Source organism: Nicotiana tomentosiformis, chromosome 3 (genome assembly GCF_000390325.3).
Source record: "Nicotiana tomentosiformis chromosome 3, ASM39032v3, whole genome shotgun sequence".
NCBI lineage: Eukaryota > Viridiplantae > Streptophyta > Magnoliopsida > Solanales > Solanaceae > Nicotiana > Nicotiana tomentosiformis.
In genome coordinates this window covers 64161639-64185884 of record NC_090814.1, presented here as the reverse complement: position 1 = coordinate 64185884, position 24246 = coordinate 64161639, and the positions used below count along the sequence as shown (strand labels likewise).

General features: G+C 39.0%; 1 protein-coding gene across 1 annotated transcript; it reads left to right on the top strand.

The window, feature by feature from the left end:
- Nucleotides 1–5944: 5944 nt before the first annotated feature.
- LOC138907922 (uncharacterized) lies at nucleotides 5945–22588 on the top strand. The gene is made up of 2 exons (XM_070198547.1): nucleotides 5945–6084; nucleotides 21952–22588. Exons 1-2 carry the CDS (start codon nucleotides 5945–5947, stop codon nucleotides 22586–22588), a joined length of 777 nt encoding a protein of 258 aa, XP_070054648.1.
- The last annotated feature ends 1658 nt before the right edge of the window (nucleotides 22589–24246 follow it).

Here is a 24246-nt window from a genome sequence, read left to right as displayed (position 1 = left end):
TGCGTTTCCCTTTGAGATTTCATTTGTTTTGAGGGTTGATTTGTAGTTTTAGATGTTATTTTCATGATTTGATCACGCGAGTGAGTTTGTATGATATTATTACACTTGTGTGCATGTTTGGTTTGGAGTCTGAGGGGCTTGGGTAAGTTTCAAACTCGTTTCAAATGAGTTTGCACGGTGATGGAATTGTTCAGTTGCAGATCTCGCATTTGCGAGAAGGGCCTAGGATTGGGTAACCTCGCATTTGCGAGGAAATAGTTCGCATTTGCGAACTGTCCAAGATCATTTTTGCGAGCATTTGGTCGCATTTGCGATGCCTGAAAATAATAGAACATCTTCGCCACTGCGAAGAATTTGGCCGCATTTGCGAAGGTAGGATTTTCGCATTTGCGATATCTAGGCTTCTGATGCACAGTTCACATTTACGATTACGTAATCGTGAACAAGACATCGCAATTGTGACATCTGTTGCTGGGTAAAAGATGGAAAAATCGGGACTTAGTTTATTTTACACCATTTCTCAACCCTAGACACTCTAGAGGTAATATTTCAAGAGACTTTTCTTCCCAAAATCATTGGTATGCAACTCTAATCCAGTTTCTTTCAATTCCCCATTATTTTTCATAAGATTTCAACATTAAATTTAGGATTTACATGATAGAAATTAGGGATTTGGGTAGAAATTGAGGATTTTATAAAATTGAGGTTTAGACCTCAAATTGAGGTCAGATTTAAAAAAATCACATAACCGAGATTGTGGTGAATGGGTAATCGGGGTTTGGTCCGAACCTCGGATTTTGACCTAGCGGGCCCAGGGTTCTCTTTTTCAAAAATGATCAACATTGAACATCTTTCATTAATGAGTAGTTTCTAAAACTTATTTTGAATGGTTTGATCGATAATTTGCTAGATTTGATTGGTTTGGAAGCTTGTTCAAAAGGAAAGACCGTGGTTGATTGATTGCTTTGTTCGCGGAGTGAGGCAAGTGTTGTGTTTAACCTTGACTTGAGGGAATTAGGATTTGTTGAATCATCTGATATTTGAATTATGTGTGAAAATGGCGTATATGCTAGGTGACGAGTGTATATATACCGTCGTTGGATTTAGCATGCGAGAATTTGATAGTTATTTCCATGTTTTCGTTTATTTCATGATATCTCTTGTTCCTTGCTTTAATTGTTACATGTCTTTACTTGACTTCTATGTTATATTTGTTACTTGTCGTTTAATTGTTTTTTTGCCTTAAACTTTTTGTTTCTCACATTGTTTTTGCTTATTTGCTACCTGTTTCTACCTACCTTAATTGCATATCTTAATTGTCACATGTTTTACCCGTTCTTATCATTTTTGTAGTATTTGTTACACTCTATAATGTTATTTCACTTGCATGAGCTGTTTAACTATTGTGTACCGATGAATTGGTAAAGTTTGAGATTTCGAGATGTTAGAGATTCTCCGATTACTGTGGTTATTTAGTGTCTTGTAAATTTACCTTCTAAATGTAGATATTTAATAAATATTATTGTTGAATTGTTTATATTGATGATTGAAATTATTTAGGGAGCAGGTTGCACGCCGCAACAGAAATGTAAAGGTATTGAAATGAAATGAAGGAATAAGGACATATTTTGATATGGACAGATGATGATATGGTGGGATCGGGTTGCGCGCCGCAATGGATTGGATATGTTGTAATTGTTGAGTTATCTTCGGTAATGTGATATGAGACTTGAGACTTATTATGTTGGCTCTCTGGTAATTGTATTTCGAATATCTTTTCATGAGTTAAGTGCTTTATTTCTACTCCTATTTTTCCTGTTATTATTATTATTATTATTATTATTATTATTATTATTATTATTATTATTATTATTATTATTATTATTATTATTATTATTATTATTATTATTTTTAAGTGACTTTCCATACCGTCGTCACTACTTCGTCGAGGTTAGGCTCGACACTTACAAAGTACATGAGGTCGGTTGTACTCATACTACACTCTGCACTTCCTGTGCAGATACTGATGTGGGTCCCAACGGCGCATAGCGAGACTGCTCGGATTTAGTTACTATTTGGAGACTTACGGTATGGCTGCACAACGTCCGCAATCCTGAAGTCACCTTCCATTCTATCATTATTGTTTATTTTAGCTTCAAAATAGTTGTGTTTTGTTCAGACTTTATCTGTAGCACTCTAGATATGCGTGTATTTGTGACTGTAGATTCTGAGATATGTTTAGATTACGTTATTTAGCATTATATTACTCTATTTTAGTCTATTAAGGTTATTATTGGTAACCTTTCAATTTGAATTGTTAAAATTGGTATAGTAACTTAGCTAACGTTGGCTTGCCTAGCAAGTAAAATATTAGGCGCCATCACGATCCTGAAAGTGAGATTCCGGGTCGTGACAAGTTGGTATCAGGGCACTAGATTTCCTAGGTCTCACGAGTCATGAGCAAGCTTAGTAGAGTCTGGAGGATCGGTACAGAGACGTCTGTACTTATCTTCCAGAGGCTATAAGGCTTTAGGAAAAAAATCACTTCTTTCTTTATCTATCGTGTGACTTTATTCCATTGTTGAAGTTTGAACCATTATAATCTTGTTCTCAGGCAGATGGTGAGAACACACTCATCATCTATGGCCGAAAAGGAGTCAGAGCCCCCAATTGCAGCCACTACCAGGGGTAGGGGTAGGGGCGAGGCAGAGGCAGAGCTCAGTCTAGAACACGCACAACAACACCCATTATGGAGCCTCAAATTGATCATGAGGAGGAAGTCCTAGTTCAGATTGCACCAGTCGGACTCGCTCAGGTCCTGGAGGGATTTATAGCCACTCCCGTACTTCAAGACACACTAGTCTACTTAGTTGGACTTATGGAGAGTGTGGATAAGGCTGGAGTATTTCCTATGGCACCAGCTGTCTCTCAGGCTGGGGGAGGAGCACAGACTCCTTCCACTCACACTCCTGAGCATATGGCTCCCATATATCATACTCCAGCAGTTCCAATAGCTGGGGTGGTTCAGCCTGTTATTGCTACACAACCTGGTGAGAGGCCCGCGATGTCTTTTGAGGGATTAATGGGGTTGGATAAGTTAACCAAGCTCTTTTCTGCTCATTTTAGCGGTGCACCTTCTGAGGACCCACATAATTATTTGGACCAATGCCACGAGGTGTTGCGCAACATGGGTATCGTTTAGACCAATGGGGTCGACTTTGCAGTGTTCTAGATGACCGGTTCCGCGAAGAGATGGTGGTAGGATTATGTGCAGAGCAGACAAGTCGATTCACCTCCACTTACTTAGGATCAGTTCACCTAGCTATTTATGGAGAAGTTCATTCCTTTCACTCTAAGAGAGAAGTACCGCAACCAGTTCAAGCGCCTCCAGTAGGGTGGCATAACTGTCACCCAATATGAGACCAGATTTGTAGACTTAGCTCATTATGCAGCTATCTTGATTCCCACTGATAGAGAGAGGGTGAAGAGGTTTATTGATGGTCTTACTTTCAGCATCAGTCTTCAGATGGCCAAGGAGACGGGGGATGATATTTCCTTCTAGAGGGCGGTAGATATTGCTAGACATATCGAGATGATTCATAGTCAGGGTAGAGAGACGGTGTCTGAGATGAGGCTTCATCATTTTGGTAGTTTCAGTGGTGCCTCATCTGGAGGAAGTGGTTTTTTTTGTAGAGCCCACCCTCCTAGGCCGATTCAGTCAGCTCTTCAGGTATCCCACGGTGCTTCAAGAAGTCGTGATTCTTATGGGTCTCATCCCAAGCAGCCATCATTTAGTGCGTCTTCAGCTTCTATCAGTGCACCACCTCTACAGAGTTACTACAGTGGTTATCCAGGGTGTCAGGGTTAGTCTCAACTTCATCAGCCATAACAACCAAGAGAGTGCTTTGAGTGTGTAGGTATATGTCACATCAGGAGGTACTGTCCTAGATTGATGGGTGGCAGACCTTAGCAGGGTTCTTGTATCATTATGCTAGCACCACCTGCTCCACCATACGCACATCCAACTAAAGGTAAGGGTCAGGCAGCTAGAGGTGGAGGTCAGGCCATTAGAGGTGGAGGCCTGCCAGCTAGTGGTCGTTTGGAGGTCAGAGTGGTGGGGCCCATCCCTGTTGTTATGCATTCCCAGCCAAACTTGAGGTAGAGTCATCTGACGCCGTCATCAAGCGTTTTGTTCCGGTTTGACATAGGGATGCCTCCGTTATATTTGATCCAGGATCTAATTATTCATATGTGTCTTCCTACTTTGCTTCACACCTGGTTATGCCACGTGATTCTTTGAGTGCTCCTCCTGTCTGTGTGTCCACACCGGTGAGAGATTCTATTATAGTAGATCGTGTTTATCGCTCGTGTGTGATTTCTATCTGGAGCCTTGAGACTAGTGTAGATCTTTTACTTCTTGATATGATGGACTTTGATGTTATCTTGGGCATGGATTGGTTGTCACTTTATCACACTATTTTGGACTGTCACGCCAAGACAATGACTTTAGCCATGCTGGGGTTGCCCAGATTAAAGTAGAGAAGGACTCATGTCCATGCTATCAGTATGGTTATTTCTTATGTGAAGACTCGGCATATGGTCGAGAAAGGATGTCTAGCATATTTGGCCTATATCTATGATCCTAGTGCGGAGGTTCCTTCCATGGATTCAGTAACAGTTGTGCGCGAGTTTCTAGAGGTGTTTCCTGCAGATTTACTAGGGATGCCACCCAAAAAAGATATCGACTTCTGTATTGACTTGGCTCTGGGAACTCAGCCCATTTCTATTCCACCATACCGTATAGCCCCAGCTGAGTTGAAGGAACTGAAGGAGTAGTTTTAGTATTTGCTCTCTAAGAGATTCACTAGACCTAGTGTCTCGCCCTGGGGTACACCAATGTTTTTCATGAAGAAGAAGGATGGGTCGATGAGGATGTGCATATATTATCGGCAGTTGAACATGGTCACCACCAAGAATAAGTATCCATTGTCGAGGATTAATGAATTATTTGATCAGTTGCAGGGTGCCAAAGTATTTTCGAAGATTGATTTGAGCTATGGCTACCATCAGTTGACGATAGGGCATCGAATGTCCCTATGACAGCTTTTCAGACTCGGTATGGTCACTACGAGTTCCTAGTGATGCCATTTGGCTTGATAAATGTCCCTGCAGTGTTTATGGATTTGATGAACTGGGTATTCAAGCCCTATTTGTATTCTTTTGGGATCATCTTCTTTGATGATATATTGGTTTACTCCCACGGTAGGGAGGAGCATGAGAAACATCTTTGGATTGCACTTCAGACCTTGAGAGATAGTCAGTTATATGCCAAGTTTTTGAAGTGTGAGTATTGTTTGGATTCAGTTGCCTTATTGGGGAATGTGGTATCTTTCGAGGGCATTAAAGTGGATCCTAAAAATATTGAGGCAGTTCAGAACTAGCCTAGACCTATTTCAGCTATAGTAATTTGGATATTCCTAGGTTTGGCGGGTTATTATCACCGGTTTGTGGATGGGTTTTCATTTATCGCAGCCCCATTGACTACATTGACCCAGAAGGGTGCCCCGTTCAGGTGGTCTGATGGGTGTGAGTTGAGCTTTCAAAAGCTCAAGACTGATTTGACTACAACTCCAATGTTGTGATGCATCACGTATTGGGCTTGAAGCGGTGTTGATGCAAGATGGTAGGTTGATTGCCTACGCGTCTCGGCAGCTAAGATTCATGAGAAGAATTACCATGTTCATGATTTAGAGTTGGCAGCTATTGTTCATGCATTGAAGATTTGGAGGCATTACCTCTTCGGGTGTCATGTGAGGTATTCATAGATCATCAGACTCTACATCACTTATTTAAGCAAAAGGATCAAAACTTGAGGCAGCGGAGGTGGTTAGAGCTGTTAAAAGACTATGGTATCACCATTTTGTACCATCCCAGGAAGGCCAATATGGTGGATGACCCCTTGAGCAAAACGGTTGAGAGTATAAGTAGCCTTGCATATGTTCTAGTTGGTGAGAAACCGCTAGCATTAGATGCTCAGGAGTTGGCCAATCAGCTCGTGAAGTTAGATGTTTCGGAGACTAGCTGGTTTCTTGCTTGCACGATTTCTTGATCTTCTTTGTATGAGCGCATCAGAGAGCATCAGTATGGCAACCCCCATTTGCTTGTCCTTAAGGACACAGTGTAATACGGTGGTGCCAAGGAGGTTTCTTTTGGAGAGGATGGGGTGTTGCCGATACATGGTCAGATTTGTGTGGCCAGTGTGGATGGGCTACGTGAGTTGATTCTTGAAGAGGCCCATTGTTCACGGTATTCCATTCATCTGAGTGACGCCAAGATGTATCAGGATTTGAGGCAGCATTATTGGTGGTGAATAATGAAGAAACATACAGTAGAGTATGTGGCTTGGTGTTTGAACTTCCAAAAGGTGAAGTACAAGCATCAGAGGTCTGGCAGTTTGCTTTAGAGAATTAAGATTCTCGAGGTCTGGAAAGTGAGAGAGTATTACCATGGATTTGTTGTTAGGCTCCCACAGACTTTGAAGAAATTTGACGCAGTTTGGGTCATTGTGGATAGGTTGACCAAGTCGGCGCATTTTAGTCCGGTGGCAGCTACCTATTCTTCAGAGCAGCTGGCTTGGATCTATATCCGGGAGATTATTAGTCTTCATGGCATGCTGATGTCTATTATCTCTGATCTAGTCACACCGTTCACATCACATTTCTGGAGAGCAGTGCAACAAAAGTTAGGTACGCGGGTTGAGTTGAGTATAATATTTCACCCCCAGACAGACGGGCAGTCTGAGTGCACCATTCAGATATTGGAGGGCATGCTACGTGCCTGTGTTATGGATTTCAGGGGTTCATGGGATCAGTTGTTACCACTTGCAGATTTTGCCTACAACAACAACTATCAATCGAGTATTCAGATGGCTCCTTTTGAGGCCTTATATGGGAGGCGATGTCATTCTCCAGTTGGTTGGGTTGAGCACGGAGAGGCTAGGTTGTTGGGCACTGATTTAGTTTGGGATGCCTTGGAGAAAGTCAAGTTGATTTAGGATCAAATTCGTACAACCCAGTCTAGGTAGAAGATTTATGTATATCGGAGGGCTCGTGATGTAACATTCATGGTGGGAGAGAGGGTTTTGCTACAGGTTTCACGCATGAAGGGTGTGATGAGGTTCAGGAAGAAGGGCAACGTAAGCCCTAGGTACATCAGTCCCATTGAGATCCTTGATCGAGTTGGTGGGGTGGCCTACAGACTTGCATTGCCATCCATCTTATTGGCAGTCCACCTAGTGTTCCATGTTTCCATGCTCTGGATGTATCACGGTGATACGTACCATATATTAGATTTCATCTTGGTCCAATTGGACAAGGATTTGACTTATGAGAAGTAAACAATGGCTCTTCTAGTTCGACAAGTACGGAAGTTGAGGTCTAAGATTTATCCTTCTGTTATAGTACAGTGCAGAGGTCAGCCGATCGAGGTAGCCACGTAGGGGTCCGAGTCCGATATAGTGAGTAGATACCCACACCTTTTCACCAGTCCAAGTACTTTTCTATGTCCGTTCGAGGATGAACGTTTCTTTTAAAGGTGGAGAATATGATGACCTGATAGGTCATTATGAGTACTACCCTTAATTATGTGTTTCGAGACCTCCATTAGCTCCGTTTGATGTTTCATGGTTTACGTGCGATCCGTGTCACTTTTTGAAAAGGTTTTACGTAACAATTTGAAGAAAGTATTATTTTTTACTATAAAAATTACTTGAATTGACTACGGTCAATATTTTGTGTAAATGATCTCGGATCGGTATTTTGATGATTCCGATAGGCCTGTATTGTGCTTTTGGACTTGGGCGTATGCCAGAATTGAAATCGAGGTCCCTATATTGATTTGACTCATTTTGCCGAAAGCTAGTAATTTGAAGGTTGGAAATTTTCTAGGTTTGACCGTAGGTTGACTTCTTAGGTCCGTTTTGCTATTTGAAACTTGTCTGCAAAATTTGGTGCAATTCGGAGTTGATATTATATGATTCAGACGTTTAGTTGTGATTCTAGTTGTTCTTGAGCTTCCCTTTGAAATTTCATTTGTTTTGAGGGTTGATTTGTAGTTTTAAATGTTATTTTAATTATTTGATCGCGTGAGAGATTTGTATGATGTCGTTACACTTGTGTGCATGTTTGGTTTGGAGCATGAGGGTCTCGGGTGAATTTCAGACGTGTTTCAGATGAGTTTGCATGGTTTGAAGTCTGCTGGTTTTTGGTATTCAGTTGCAGATCTCGCATTTGCGAGGTCTGGATCGTAATTGCAAGCCTTACTTTTGCGGACAAAAGTTTGCATTTATAAGCAAGGCTTGGTATTGGGTACCATCGCATTTGCGAGGAAATAGTTTGCATTTTCGAACTGTTCAAGATCGCTTTAGAGAGCATTTGGTCGCATTTGCGACGCATAGAAAAAATGGAACATCTTCGCAATTGCGAGGAATTTGACCGATGTCACGACCCAAACCGATGGGCCGAGACAGGAACCCGGTACCTTACTCAATCGAGTACAAACATAACGTATCTTTTCGTATCGTACTATCATAGATAACTGAGCTGGAGAGGCTACCGTGAGACAAGTAGAATACAACATGAAATACCAACTTATACTTAAGACATACGAGCCTATAACGCCAAAATGAGCACTCTTATACTGAACATAGGCCGACAAGGCCATACAATCTTTCATATACCTGACATCTGTTTACAAGCCTCTAAGAGTACATAAATATCATAAAGGTCGGGACAGAGCCTCACCATACCAATCAATACATGTCCTAATGATACTGACCAAATAGCAACTCCGGAGAAAATAGAGCGTACCAACATCTTCCGCTGAGCTGATAGCCTACTTCGAGGGCTCTCAACCTGTCTATCGAGACCTGCAGGCATGAAATGCAACATCCCCCAGCAAAGGGATGTCAGTATAAATAATGTACCGAGTATGTAAGGAATGAAAATAAGTAAATAATAGAAATGAGAGAAACATGGAGTAAAAGACTCAACACGTATGTCTGAATAGCTCTGTAAATCATTTCATATTTATAATGCCATGCATATGCATATAAATGTCATACCATGCATAGGTATATGCGTTCATATCATCATCAAGCCTCTGAGGGCATCCCATCATATCATCTCGGCCACTGTGGGCAAATCATCAACGTATACCAGCTAATCAGGTGATGGTGCGTATATAACGCCATAATGTTTTCCCATATCCCATATACATATAATATACGCGTATATAACGCCATCTGGTCATGGGTCAATGTACATGTATAAATGCATGAAATGCATAAGAATTACGTTCATGAGATTTCTTGGATTTTCATAAAATCAATATGCCTTACGGATAAACTTTATCAAATACGTATTTTTCTGATACCCATGAATAGAAGATATAATAATAATTCACATGGGTAATCAATAAGATAGACACCCCTAATATTTCTATGAATAGAGTCATTTATGGAAGTTGTGCATTCTCTCGTTTCGTTCGTGTCGTATAGATCATGCCAAAAAGAAAGAAGGGATAGCCTTAACTTACCTGAAATGATTCTCTTGACAATTCCTCTAACACACGTCTTTTGCAAAAACACGTAATAGCAGATCGAAGTAGGGAAAAATTCATATGATATTCTTGAGAAAGCTTACACCGTACTTCCTTAGAATCATAAAATATCACATTACAGGTCCGACCATTGTTAATCCCGTATGTAATCTCTCTGCAACGTGATGCTGTATCTTCTAATTTTAAGGGGGTGGGGGGTGGGGGTGGGGGTAAGCAAACATTAGCTTGCATTGATAAAGTGAATGTATCTATGCAATTCACGTGCAGAAGGCTTAAAGAAATGTTAACCTTGTATGTACTCTAATAATGTAACACCTTGCTACATCTTGTATGAGTCACTTAGTGGCTTTTGTTAACCACTTCATGGGCTGCCACGTTGGTGGTAAGATCCATCAAGATTATCCAATTTTAATTATTTGTTAGTTTATTAATCTCTCACTAACCAATAATTAATCAATTACCCACATAATTAAGAATTATCTCAAATTACTTAAAATACTACTTACTTTTAACACACCTTATACATCTTACTATCATGGTCATGTGGTACCTTGTATGGCACTAGTCCATAAATACCGGGTATTTTAGCCCGTGCCGTATTTTATCCCAAAATGTCAAACTTCGACGAAATTCATTTTCTTTGATTCGCTTAACCTCTCACCTTCACGAATTTACTTATCACTTGTTTGAAATAGCATAATACGTATAACTTCCAAATAATCTCATTCCCGAGCTTACGTCGATTAACTTACTATGAAACTTTAACGTACGAAAATGCGAGATGTAACATCTCATTCCCGAGCTTTCATCAATTCACTATGGCATACTTTCACGTACAAAAATATGGGGTGTAACATCATTCCCCCCTTGAAACATTCGTCCTCAAATGTTGACTGATGCACTTATCATTATCATAACTTATATCTTCCGAATACTTTAGTACTCTCCTTGCCATATAGGCAACTATTCTGTGAATAATTCCAAAGACCAGGGCATCCCCCCACCCTTTAGGCCTCTTTATCACACCACGACTTGTGGTCGGAATCCTTTCAATCTCGTAACTGTTGCTACCTTCTATCATGCAACATGTACGACTCTGACCTTGTAAATGCGCCTATGCGACTCTTTCCTTAAGCTTTTAGCCAATCTCTAGGCCTCACTTTGTGAACATATACAGAACTTGACAAGATGTACCTTTGGGAATCTATAGGTGTATTGAAGTCCTTCGCTCAGTACTTTGTCGAACTTACGAATATTGCTATACCTTATTTCATAGAACCGATTATCTATCCACATGACTTTACTGCATTTAAGTAGGTCATAATATATCATAACTCTTGCCTCGATTTATCATTACTACGGTTTGCTACCAAACTCCAGGTTACGTTTGTTGCTTATCCCATATGTATAAATCTATGTCCTTTAATGCTTTCTCATTACTGTTCATCTTAAGAATGACGGCCTAATCTCACCTCATACTTTGTGAATTTTGTCCATCATTTGTTGATTCACCTCAATATTGATCTATAATCTACCACTGATAACTTGACCTTCTATGTAATACTACCGCTAGGGCTCACGTCTAATCGGGGAACATTTGAAATGATTAGACTGATCCACCTGGGCGATACCATACTTTCAAAACCGTATTTCATAGCATCCCGATGTGATTCACCTTATGTGGGTATTTTAATCCTGTACAATTCATGAAATCAAATCATTACTCAATCGAAGGCTCAAACGTCATCCTTTATCTATCACAATTACACCCTCATTCTACTACCGGGGCAACATTCCATCTCTTCTAGATGCTATTAGTCTTGACTCCTTCGAGTTTATTAAGGCTATACTGAGTTTTCTATAACTTAGAGAAATCATCAGCTCTCTTGTTTTCATGGGCTTAATCTTGAGGACTTATCCATTCTCATCACCTTCTTCCTCGCCCTTTCTTATCCTTACTCCTGACTTCCTAAAACCTTGTCGCTTTACCATACTTTAGCTTGCGACATACACATATCTATTTATACTACTCGCAACCTTCCTTCAACTTGCTTGCATCATAGATTTCCTTATGTCCTTCTGTAACGTCAAGCGAGCCATCACATCGTCTCTAACTTTTCTTTACTCTTTTAACTAGACCTCTCGATACATAGAAACCATCGGCTGAAAAATATGCCACTGACGATGCTGCTATCATTCCTGGATACTGAATCCCATCGCTTCTAGCCTTTTATCCGAAGTATGGACTATCCACAACCTTCTATGTTTAAGTATCTCATACGTTGTCCACATTTACCTTACTTTACCTTAAAGTATTGCATCGCATCTTCTATCTCTCTCATGACCTCCTTTCCACATAGGTATCATTTACATCCATAATTTGAAGCTCTATTATAATACTTGCACCTCTGGTATATACATAATCCGGTGGGAGCTTCATACTGACTTCTTATGAGGCTGGTACTCTTCTAACTAGCTTTCTCATAAAGTCGTTATAGAATATGGTTGTTGTACTCTTGTACTTCTGATATTAAGAGTGATTATGCAATTTTCTCAATCATGATGTATATAATTTTCTGGGTCCAATAATCAGACTCCTGATTTACTTAGTTGATGTAACTCTTCAGTTTCATCTTCCTTCTGATCAGCCTTTATGTAGGCTTAAGCTATCTTCCGATCTACGGCTTTTGGTATTATCAATTACTTTAGCCTTTCATGGGCTGCTATAGAATATATATGATACAATCTTCTAACAATTCAATCCTTTGAAACCATGGGCTCAATTCTTTCTTTTAACTTATACCGGAGTCTTATACGGTTGTATGAATGTCAGTATATATGCTGCATGGATAATATTTCAAAATCGTAAGTGCGTTCATGATGTAACTAACTCTGGATCATTGATCGAATAATTCCTTTCGTTCATTCTCACATTTCTTTAAACGTAGGTAATTACTTTTCCTGCTCTTTCTGCCCCCGTTATTGCGTGCATACTTAACTTATCTTAGTGCCCATACATATTGAAATTCCATACCACTCATATGATCTTGAATATCACTTTTGATTTTTACTTCTTGTCTGTTAGTCATGGTACGTGCCACTTTCTTATGGAGTGCATACAACATTATTGTGAGACTGTTGTTATAAGATCACTTCCTCTCTAGGTCACTGAGCTTAGGTCAAAGCCTTCTTCCTTACTTCCTCAGCTAGTCTTTCATTGTAGTAGTTAGGGAGGACCCTCTAATTCTTGCAAGGCTGCAAGCTTATTACATTATTTACCCGGAGGAATTTTTTATGTTCTTTCTTACTTGTAATTATCCTTACTTACTTACCTTCATGCCCTTGTGCTCGTAGGGTTGCTTCTAAGATGATATTTTGATTGTCTTCCCAGTGGCACTCTCTTTTATTTCTGTAACACTCATATGGTACCTTTAACTACCCCAACTCCTATATGAATATTTCTTAAGTATTACAATGAGATTACTGCGAGGCTGAATTCACTATGTTTATCTTGCACGATCTGTTGATTTGTCTGTAACCTCTTATTTAGCCATAACTAGACTCTTCCTGAATCAACTACTAATTGCTCGTTGGTCCATTTTCATATCTGTATTTCCGCGCAATCCCTCTTGGGTTATTCCCTTTGTCTTAACTTACGTCTTGCACCGACTCCTTTTTATCAATAACATCTCGGGTAGGAACCCTTACTTCCTTTCCATGACATCGTGTTTGCATAATGTTCTAGAATCGTAGCATATCTATAGGATTTGAATCAGTGCAATCTCATTTCTTTTCTCATTGTTTCGCATTCTTTTTCCATTCCATAGTTACTAGAACTGCTTAATTATGACTTAATGCCACATCACTCCATATTCCCCCCTTTAGGGGAGTACTAAGATTTAGTGTTATGATGATCTACGTATAGATGTGTTACCTTCTCATCTTTGGCATATTTTCACATCATCGATGATCCTTACTCGCCTCGCGGTAATCCTTCTATACCAAGGATAACAAAATTCCGCACTCGCGAGGTTGACACTTAGTGTAACTGGCACGTACATTCCCTTAAGCTTAACTTTACTCACCTTGCTTGCTTTAGGGAAGCGTCTTCCTGAATGACCTTTAAAGGGTAATCTTCTGTCATTCATTCTATTATCGTCAGGACGCAATCTCTGAAATTCTCATGATGCCGACTATTACTCAGTCCCTAGTCCATGCTTAGTTTATCTTGTTCATCAGTCCATGTTGATTTCTTATTACTCTGGGGTCTAACTTTTCCTTTTGGTAGTCGCATTGGAGTCACGAACTTATTTCTTGAAATGAGCATATGACTTTATGGCCTATACTTTTTTGTCGTCTCAAGGCCTGTCACCTCTCGTCCTTTCTTTCACTTGACTATAGATTTTGTAATACTGTCATATTTTTATCTACCATTGTCATCCATGTATCATATCTTACTCATAATGCTTCATTAAATCTCTTCTTATTTCCCGCTAACATTTATGTCTTTCACTTTATTCTGAAAAATCGAACAGGACATTCTTTTTCTTTTAGCTCCCCTTGGTCCATCTACTGGCTCTTCGGGTTGCCTAACATTCTTTCTCCACTAGGGACAGAAGCTACACTAAGGTAATATTTATCCCTTTCAAGGCTTCCAGTGCCTATCTTTGTAGTACTCATATCTAGTTGTACTATTTTAGAGTGCATCATCCGGGTGTCTCACAAGGAGATCTATTAGCACATTTGCAATATCCTTCGGAAATGTCAACTAACGCAAAAATCCATCTTTCATTTTGGGATACTCTAACCCAGTCGGGTCTTGATATCCCGTTCTTCTCTTAAACTACTTTTGTTAGCCCCATAGGGAATAAATGAGATGGGTGTGGCCAATTGTACATACCTCTGTTATTATTGAAGGTGACACAAAATGCTTATATGTTTCTGCCTGAATTGTAAATACCAATAATCTTCATTAACTGGGTACCTCGTACCTTTCTCACCTTGCTCATTTTACTCGTTGAAGCTTGTCTCTACCTTCCGAATCTCTCATAACCTTTCACCATAGGGGTGGATAGATATTCTTGCCTTAAGTCTCCTTATCAAGAGGCTTTTATGTCTTAGTACACACATGATCTACTGAAGACCTTATATTTACTCATCATAAGCATCATGAAAAATCGAGTTCCTCTGACTCAACTCTTCCATAACCACATTCAATCTCTTACCAACTGTCTTTCTAGATGTAGGTATCGTCGTATTACGAATAGAATTTAGGAATTTGAATTCTTATAAGTGAGATCTACCACACGATCTAGAGTAAGAAGAAAGAGTGACAGTCCTAAATGCCCTGTAGCCTCCTGCTTATAAGTGTGGTGCACAATACACCCATAAACAAGACTCTACTAGAGACGGCTTGTAAACTCCCTAGGACAGAACCTCTCTAATACGACTTTTGTCATGACCCAAACTGATGGGCTGTGACGGGCACCCGGTACCTTACTCAAACGAGTACCAACATAACATATCTTTTCTTATCATACTATCATAGATAATTGAGTTGGAGAGGCTGCCGTGAGACAAGTAGAATACAACATGAAATACCAACTTATACTTAAGATATACGGGCCTATAAGGCCAAAATGAGCACTCTTACACTGAACATAAGCCGGCAAGTCCATACAATCTTTCATATACCTGACATCTATCTACAAGCCTCTAAGAGTACATAAACATCATAAAGGCTAAGACAGAGCCCCACCATACCAATCAATACATATCCTAATAATACTGACCAAATAGCAACTCCGGAGCAAATGAAGCATACTAACATTTTCCGCTGAGCTGATCGCCTACTTAGAGGCCTCTTAACCTGTCTATAGGGACATGCGGGCATGAAATGCAGCGTCCCCCGGCAAAGGGACATCGGTACAAATAATGTACCGAGTATGTAAGGAATGAAAATCAGTAAATAATAGACATGAGAGAAACATGGAGTAAAAGACCCAACACGTATGTCTGAATAACTCTGTACATCATTTCATATTTATAATGCCATGCATATGCGTATAAATGTCATACCATGCATAGGTATATGCATTCATATCATCATCAAGCCTCTGAGGGTATCCCATCATATCATCTCGGCCACTGTGGGCAAATCATCAACGTATACCAGTTGATCAGGTGGTGGTGCGTATATAATGCTATAACCTTTTCCCATATCCCATATACATATAATATACGCGTATATAACTCCATCTGGTCATGGGTCAATGTACATGTATAAATGCATGAAATACATAAGAATTACGTTCATAAGATTTCTTGGATTGTCATAAAATCAATATGCCTTTCGGATAAACTTTATCAAATACGTATTTTTCTGAGACCCATGAATAAAAGATATAATAATAATTCACATGGGAAATTAATAAGATAGACACCCATAATACTTCTATGAATAGAGTCATTTATGGAAGTTGTGCATTCGCTCGTTTTGTTCGTGTCGTATAGAAAGATTACACCGTACTTCCTTAGAATCACAAAATATCACATTACAGCTCCGACCATTGTAAATCACATATGCAATCTCTCCGCATTGTGATGTTGTATCTTCTAATTTTAGGGGGGGAGGGGGTAAGAAAACATTAGTTTGCATTGATAAAGTGAATGTATCTATGCAATTCACGTTCAGAAGGCTTAAAGAAATGTTAACCCTATATGTACTCTAATAATGTAACACCTAGCTACATCTTGTATGAGTCACTTAGTGGCTTTTGTTAACCACTTCATGGGCTGCCACGTTGGTGGTAAGATCCATCAAGCTTATCCAATTTTAATTATTTGTTTGTTTATTAATCTCTCACTAACCAATAATTAACCAATTGCCCACATAATTAAGAATTATCTCAAATTACTTAAAATACTACTTACTTTTAACACACCTTATACACCTTACTATCATGGTCATGTGGTACCTTGTATGGCACTAGTCCATAAATACTTGGTATTTTAGCTCATGCCGTATTTTATCCCAAAATGCCAAACTTCGACGGAATTCATTTTCTTTGATTCGCTTACCCTCTCACCTTCACGAATTTACTTATCACTAGCTTGAAATAGCATAATACTTATAACTTCCAAATAATCTTATTCCCGATCTTATGTCGATTAACTTACTATGAAACTTTAATGTACGAAAATGCGGGATGTAATATCTCATTCCCGAGCTTTCATCAATTCACTTATGGCATACTTTTATGTAAGAAAACATGGGGTGTAACATCTTTCCCCCCTTTGGAACATTCGTCCTCGAATGTTGACTGGTGCACTTATCATTATCATAACTTATATCTTCCGAATACTTTAGTACTCTCCTTGCCATATAGGCAACGGTTCTGTGAATAATTCCAAAGGCCAGGGCATCCACTCCCTTTAGGCCTCTTTCTCACACCACGACTTGTGGTCGGAATCCTACTAATATCATAACGGTTGCTACCTTCTATCATGCAGCCTGTACGACTCTGACCTTGTAAATGCGCCTATGCGACTCTTTCGTTCAGCTTTTAGCCAATCTCTAGGCCTTACTTTGTGAACATATACAAAACTTGATCCAGGAATGATTTGGAAGAATGATTCTTATTTTAGAAGCTTAAGTGGCAAGAGTTGACCGGAGTTTGACTTTTGTGTAGACGACTGCGGAATAGTGTTTATGATTCCAATAGCTTCATATAGTGCTGGGTTTGCATTTGGATGTTTCTAGAAGGTTTCTAGAGTTGGAATAGGCTCGATATGTCATTTGGAACTTGTATGCAAAATTTGGGTTCATTCCGGATTGGTTAGCCTTTAATCGGACGCTTGGTTTGAAGTTTGAAGTTTATGAACTTAAAGGATTGATTTTGATCGATGATTCATGGTTTAGATGTTGTTATGTGGGATATAAGGCCTCCAGTAGGTTCGTATTATTTTTTGGGACTTATTGGTAGGTTTGGACGGGGTCCTGAGGGGCTCGGGTGAGTTTCAGATAGGTTTGGGTTGTGTTGTGCTCGTTTTTGATGTTTCGACGTCGTTTCTTCAAGCATAAATTATACCAAATTAATCAAATGAGATCCAATTTTTATTTTTGATTGAAGCATAAGATTCTTATTGTAATTAAGGAGTCATAACAAAAAGAATTGTCGAATTTGGACATCGTATAAGGGAGTTATGCTCAATTTAGTGTAGGAGAAGAGAGCTGGTGTTGATACTTTGCTGATGCGAAGTTGGATCTGCATTTGTGACCCTGCAGGTCCGTAAAATGGTTTGCAAAAGCGGAAATAACATCTAGAAATAAGCAGGTGCGTCTTTTTGGGCGCAAAAGCGGAAATGCCTGTGCATAAAAAAATGTGATTGCGTTCATTGGGTATTTTGAGCATATCTTGAGTTCTAGAGCTCCGATTGAGGTGATTTTTGCAGAGTTCTTCTCTTATTTTCATTGGAGTCAGTATCTAATCTCAATATTTGTATTTTAAAAATGATTCCAGTAGTTCATTTGTGAATTAATCCATATTTTGATTGGAGAATTGAAGGTTTTTATCAAAAACTTTTCTAAAGAGAATAATTGAGTTTTGAGCATCGATTTAGAGTCGGAAATGGATGAAATTAATATGGTTGGACTCGTTATTTAATGAGTTATCGGAATTTATAGGTTTTATCGAGTTTCGAGGTGCGGGCCCAGGGTTGACCTTTTAGTTTTCATTAAAGATCGAAACTTTATTATCCTGAATTGTTTCCTATAGTTTTTATTTATGATATGATCTTATTTTGGCTAGATTTGAGCCGTCCGGAGGTTCTTCACAAGAGAAGGTCATTTTAGAGTATCTATTTAGCTTTTTTGAGGTAAGTACCTTGCCTAAGTTTGTGGGGGGGAGGGGGGGACTACCCCTTAGGATTGGAGTTATTTATGCTATTTGTGTTATGTGAAAGCCGTGTATGCGAGGTGACGAGTGCGTACTCGGGCTTATATGTAAAAATTGATCGGTATCCTTTTATTTGTCATGTTTACTTTCACATGCTTTATTTGAAGTTATTACATGCCACATCCTTTACTTGTCAAGTTTACTCTTATATGCTTTATTTGAATTTGTTAGCTCTTTTATCATTATGTGACTTCCTTTATTGTTGAGTTACTCTTAATTGAAATTGTTGTTACATGATATCCTTGTGTTGCGGAGTTATTCTCATGCATCTAGACGTAGTTTCTAGTTCATGTAATCTCTTTCATTGTTAGCCTATTTCATACACTAGGATCCAAAGTTTGTCATTTCGTGGAAATACCTTCATTTTCGAGTTATCCTTAAGCAATTAATTGAAGTTGAAATTACCAAAAGTCATTAATCTACTTTAATTGAAGTTATGTTTATAGGGGGTATTGTTCATTGTTGAGTTACTTTCCTGTTCATTTTGTTGTTATTGAGATTCTATACATATTGTGTTGAGTTGTGGGCTATTTGTTGTGGAAATACTGATATTGTTGGTTCTTTTAGAAAGGTTGTGGCCTGGCACTTGTTGTACGAGTTGATATATCGTGTTGTCGTGATGTTATCACATGTAAATTGTTGTGTGGGTTGGTTGTTGTTATGCTTAGCATAAAGGTGGCATCCCACTGTTGTCGATTATGTGGTATGATACCGGTGGCTATTGTGTTATTGCCCGGGCGGAGCGATATTGATGGCTATTATGCAGAGTGATACATGTGTCTATCGGAGTGATATGGGTGGCTAATGATATTGTCAGGGCAGAGTGATATGTGTGGCTATCGGAGAGACAGGGGTGGAAATGTCAGTGATGATGTGTGATGGCCTAAGGGTATTATGTTGAGGATATTCATATGTTAGTATGATTCTACTCGTGTATGTTATACACTTTACGTGACTTGTTGTGTTGCTTTCAATGAGCTACTCGATGTCTTTGATATTACTTGTTAATTTGGGTTGTAATAGTACACTCCAAGCATACACCGTGGCATACCACTTATACTAGTTCAGGAGTACGAAACGTAACATTTATTGATCATGCCCATGTATTCTTGTATTATCTTCGTTCATGTGATATTAAGCATGTGACCATGCCGAGTGGATTGTGATATTGAGTCCGTGACCATGCCGGGTGGATTGTGATAGTGATCCTGTGACCACGTCGGGTGGATTATGATTGTGAGCCTGTGATCATGCCGGGTGGATTGAGAATCAGGACATTGCAATTACGACATCTGCATGTGGGTAAAAGATGAGAAAATCAGGACTTAACTCATTTTACAGTATTTCTCAACCCTAAACACTCTAGAGGTGATTTTTCAAGAGACTTTTCTTCCCAAAATCATTGGTAAGAAACTCTAATCCTCTTTATTTCAATTTCCTGTTATTTGTTTTTATAATATTTCAACATTAAATTTAGGATTTTCCATGGTAGAAATTAGGGATTTGTGTAGAAATTGGGAATTTTATAAAATTAAGGTTTAGACCTCAAATTGATTCAAAACAAATCACATAACCGGGCTCGGGAGGTGAATGGGTAATCGAATTTTGGTCCGGACCTCAGGTTTTGACCGAGCGACCCCGGGATTGACTTTTTCAAAAATGATCAAAATCGAACCTCTTTCATTAATGGGTAGTTTCTAAAGCTTATTTTGAATCATTTGATTGATAATTTGCTAGATTTGATTGGTTTGGAGGCTTGTTCAAAAGGTAAGACTGTGGTTGATTGATTGCTTTGTTTGCGAAGTGACGTAAGTGTTATGTCTAACCTTGACTTGAGGGAATTAGAATTTGTTAAACCATCTGTTATGTGAATTATGTGGGGAAATGACGTATATTCAAGGTGACGAGTGTATATACATCGTCGTGGGATTTAGGATGCGAGAATTGGATAGTTATTTCCATGATTTCATCTATTTCATGATATCTCTTGTTCCATGCTTTAATTGTTACATGTCTTTACTTGACTTCTATGCTATATTTGTTACTTGTCGTTTAATTGTTACTTTGCCTTAATTTGTTCGTTTCTCACGTTGTTTCTGCTTATTTTCTACCTGTTTCTACATGCCTTAATTGCATATCTTAATTGTCACATGTTTTACCTATTTCTATTATTTTTGTAGTATTTGTTGCATTCTATAATGTTGTTTTACTTGCGTGATTTGTTTAACTATTATGTGCCGATGAATTGGTAAAGTTTGAGATTTCGAGATTCTCAAATTATACTATGGTTCTTTACTGTCTTGTATATTTACCTTTTTATGTACATATTTTGTAAATATTGTTGTTGAATTATTTATGTTGATTTATAAAAATATTTAGGGAGCGGGTTGCACACTGCAACAGAAATGGAAAGGTATTGAAATGAAATGAAGGAATAAGGACGGATTATGATATGAACAAATGACGATATGGTGGGATCGGATTGCACGCTGCAATTGGATATGTTGTAATTGTTTGTGATTGTTGAGTTATCCTCGGTACTGTGATATGAGACTTGGGACTTTGTTATTTTGGGCTCTTTAGTAGGTGGATTTCAAATCTGTTTTCATGAGTTAACAACTTTATTTCTATTCCTGTGTTTTATGTTATAGGTTATTTGTAAGTGACTTTCCATAGCCTCGTTACTACTTCGTCGAGGTTAGAGTCGGCACTTACAGAGTACATGGGGTGGGTTGTACTTATATTATATTCTGTACTTCCTGTGCAGATACTGGTGTGGATTCCAGCGGCGCGTAACGAGACTGCTCGGATTTAGCTATTGTTTGGAGACTTGAGGTATGGTTGCACGGCGCCCGCAACCCTGAAGTCCCCTTCAATTCCATCGTTATTGTTTATTTTAGCTTCAAAACAATTGTATTTTGTTCAGACTTTATTTGTAGCACTCTAGATGCTCGTGTATTCGCGACTCCTAATTATGGGATATATTTAGATTACGTTATTTAGAATTATATTACTCTATTTCAGAATATTAAGGTTATTATTGATAAAGTTCGATTTGGATTGTTAAAATTGGTTAAGTAACTTAGCTAACGTTATTACTTTCTCTCTTTAGAATGAAATTCCCTCTCAGCGACGGCTGAAATGACGAGGAAATTGAAGACTGGGGAGGAAGGTAGCAGAGTCAGGAGAGCAGACAACCTCCATATATAGTATGAATAGGAGTGCCAAGCTCGGCGGATGCAAAGAAAACTCGTAACATCAATGTCTTACACGGAATTGTGCAACTAGATTTGCATACATGTTCTACATAAGAAGTTTTATAGAAAACACCGGATAAGAAATTGCAAGGTGACGTAAAAGATTTCAATTCTTCCAGGAAACAATCATGGGCTGATCTAGTAGAAAATGAGGAAGAATGTGGGGAGATACAAGTGAAATCGCAAACCCTAGAAACCAATATGAAGAAATGGAGCAAAACTGTGGCTAATAGTCCAGTACCAGAGGGTTTTGATTTGAAAACGCAAGAACCAATCCAACAGAATATCAAAATTACGATGGAAGACATTAACAATGAGGTGGAATACTGGAACAATGCAGTCATATGCTATGTATTGGGGTCAAACCCCCCAGCAGCAGTTATGAATGGGTATTTTCACAGAATTTGGGGGGAAATGGGAATTGACAAAGTCGTGCAAGTCAATAGAGGTGTTTTCCTGGTGAGATTCACACAAATTGAGAGTAGAGTGAAGGTTGTGGAAGAAGGAGTCCAGATGTTCGACAAAAAGCCAGTGATAGTCAAGCCTTGGTCGCCTGAAATCGACACAAGGAAAGAAACATTCAGCAAAGTGCCGATATGGATACGGTTACCAGAACTTGATATCAAATACTGGGGACAAAATGCATTAACTAAAATTGCAGGGCTAGTGGGTAATCCACTGAAGGCTAACAGAGCTACAACACTGAAGGAGAGGATGACTTTTGCTAGGGTGCTTGTGGAGGTTGCCTTAGACTAGCCTTACCCAACGAGCATCATGTTTGAGAATGAGTATGGCAAAATCATTGAACAAAAGGTCCACTATGAATGGAAACCTACACTATGCCATGGATGTAATAATTATGGGCATGAAATCAAGGAATTCAAGAAACAAATGCAAGAAGAAAAACAGAAGGCAAACCAACAAGGAAAGGAATCAGACCAAAATAAGACAGGGAATGATAATAGAGGGAAAATGCAAATGGAGGGACAACATAACAAAAGGGTCAATGATACTCAAAATGCAGGGCATGTACAGAATGGGGGTAGTGTAAAGATCAACAGCCCAAAAAGAGCCATGAGAGGTTCAAGTAAAGAACAAACAATAAGCATATGAAACTCTTTTGGGGCACTGGGGGAGGCCAGCAATATGGGGTTAGCGGAGTAGGGGTATGGTATAACAAAAACAATGGCACATGGAGGGAAAGGTGACCCTTAATAGGGTAAGGGTGGGGGCATCCCCCAATCTAATGGATAGTATCGGATTTTGGAATACCAAGGGACTAAATAGGCCAAATAAACAACAAAAAATCAATATGTTTATGCATCAGTGCAAAGTTGGCCTATATGGTCTCCTGAAAACTAAGATTAAGAGAAACAATGCTCAAAATGCTTCTCTTAATCTATGTAGAGGTTGGTCAGTAACCACAAATTTGGGTGCACATCCTGGGGGAAGAATATGGGTGGTATGGAAGCCGTCAATAATGCAGGTACAGATAGACTTCATTTCTGAGCAAGTGATTCATTGTGTGGTAATGCACAGGGGCACTGTACTTAAATACAACACAACATTTGTATATGGATTTAATGATCCAGCACTACGAAGACCCTTGTGGCAGGAGATTAGGAAAATAAGTAGCAATGTAGTCGGCCCATGGGCAATTATGGGTGATTTTAACTGTGTGCTGCATAAGGAGGACGTAATTGGGAGACCTGTAATAATGTCTTAAATTAAGAAATTCAGAGCTTGTGTGGCTGATTATGGACTGCAAGAGTTAAGGTCATCATGTGCTTATTTCACTTGGAACAACAAACAAGAAGGGGGGGGGGGGGGCATAGTATATAATAGGATTGATAAACTGTTAGTGAACACTGAATGGATAACCTTACTACCAGTATCTAAAGTACATTACATGAATGAGGGGTTGTATGATCATTGCCCAGCTATTGTTAATTGGGATATTGGCAATCACAAGAGTAGAAGGTAATTCAAATACTATAACATGTGGATAATGGCACACGTCTTTAAGGAGAAAGTAAAAAGAAGCTGGGATACAGGAATATCAGGGGACAAACTGTTCCAAGTGGTGGGCAAGATGAATAGGCTAAAGGCAATACTACTCAAATTGAATAAGGAAAGGTTCTCGGATGAAGAAAAGAAAGCAAATCAAGCAATGGAGAAATTAAAGAAATGTCAATTGACTGCAAGGAGACCTTAGGAAAAAAGCACTAATTAAGACAGAAATTCAATTAGCTAAGGAATGCAGAATCTGGGGAGAAGCTAGAGACCAATTCTTGAGGTAAAAAAGTAGAGTTCAATCGTTAACTCAAGGTGATCAAAACACAAAATTCTTCCACAGTGCAATAAAGGAAAGAAGGAATAAAAACAGAATCTTCTCAGTCATAGACTCACAAGGG